At 54.0% G+C, this 1,327-nt stretch overlaps 1 protein-coding gene across 1 annotated transcript in view; it reads right to left on the reverse strand.

Annotated features, from left to right (window-relative positions):
* The window catches only part of CSUI_005147 (uncharacterized protein), a gene marked incomplete at its 3' end in the record, with an annotated part of 4,932 nt that extends 3,988 nt beyond the window's left edge, over positions 1-944 (reverse strand). Inside the window, exons 1-2 of the mRNA XM_068065326.1 lie at positions 821-944; positions 162-406 (exon numbers count right to left, since the gene is read on the reverse strand). Coding sequence (XP_067922700.1) covers positions 162-406; positions 821-905 — 330 coding nt within the window. The 5' untranslated portion in view covers positions 906-944. The remainder of the gene's footprint in view (positions 1-161; positions 407-820) is intronic.
* Positions 945-1,327: the final 383 nt, after the last annotated feature.

Raw genomic sequence — 1,327 nt, forward strand, 5'->3', positions numbered from 1 at the left:
GTTAGTCTCAGTTGACAACCGTCCCAAAATTTCCGGTGTGCCGCTGAAGCAGCGGCGACAAGCTCAGGGCGGCTTGCGTATACAGTGTGCCTATGTGGTAGTCCGGGGGCGAGAACAGCCCAGCTAGCTGTGGACTCCCGTTCCGTGCAACTGAGACTAACTGCACGTCGACGCGGAGGGGATTCTACCGCATCACGCAGAGGAACGTAAGAACTCCTTCGAGGTGTAAAAGGAGGCGAAGATGCCGGGGATTTGGAGACCGACAAACAGTCGGAATGGCGGTCAGATGCGGATGTACCAACACTTCGAGCAGGAAGCTGACGGACACATGTGAACTTGACTACGAGCTCATCTTCCGGCAGGCCCAGAGGAATAAAATCTAGAAAAATGGTAAGAGACAAACCTCCTGAAGGCACCGGAAAGAGGAGGCGGACACCTCTCGTTTCTGCAAATCACTGGGGGCCTGGACAGTTGAGAAATTGACAATTACGGACAGCAACTCTCTCTTACTAGAACCCAAGAGCAAACAAAAGAGAAGACAACCGGAACCAGATTTCGGAGAAGTCCGGACAGATCTCGCTTTCTGAACGTGTCTGGGGCTGCAAACTGCAGTCTACATTCTGTGTTCGGCTGAGCCGCTGTAACCTACGGGTTTCAAGACTTGTCTGACTACCATCCACCGGGTGGCACGAGCCCACACATACACATCGCCGAGAGCGACGTCACTATAGCTTATGCGTATAGTTCTCCGGCATGTGTCTTCGCTTGAAACCTCTCTTTTATAGGGGAAACCGCAAGCGGCCGGTTCACCAACACTAACCATTGATAGCTACGTTGTTCGGCATGATTCTCTCGACTCGCTGAGGGAAGTTGGCGAAGAGAACCCGGGCTTGAGTTTTTGCCATTTCCGAGCCGCTCCAGCAGCAGCCGCTGTCAATGGATACCTGCGAGCGAAATGACCACAGAAAGACATCTAAAAAGATGTCGGGAAGTGAGTAACATAAGGTAAGGCTGTGGGACGAGTGCGACGTGCTTTGTGGGGGCGCCTTGGATACAAATTGCACGCTTTCGGTCGAACCTACATACTGAGAGAAACCAGCGGTCGCTCACCCGAACGCGAACGCCGGGCGTGCCAGCCGAGGAAGTACATGGGTGCAGCCTTCAGTGTGGTTTCTCATCCTCGGCGCTCCGACTTCAGCCGATCCATAGGTGCCCTCTTTGCGGACACCGATTGTACGCCACAGATCGGCCCGACAGAACAAATTTAGGCGTTGCGCGCTCCGGTCTCTACGCAATATCGTCAGCTCGAGCAAAACTGGTGTCCGGG

Source organism: Cystoisospora suis (genome assembly GCF_002600585.1).
Source record: "Cystoisospora suis strain Wien I chromosome Unknown contig_2474, whole genome shotgun sequence".
Lineage (NCBI taxonomy): Eukaryota > Apicomplexa > Conoidasida > Eucoccidiorida > Sarcocystidae > Cystoisospora > Cystoisospora suis.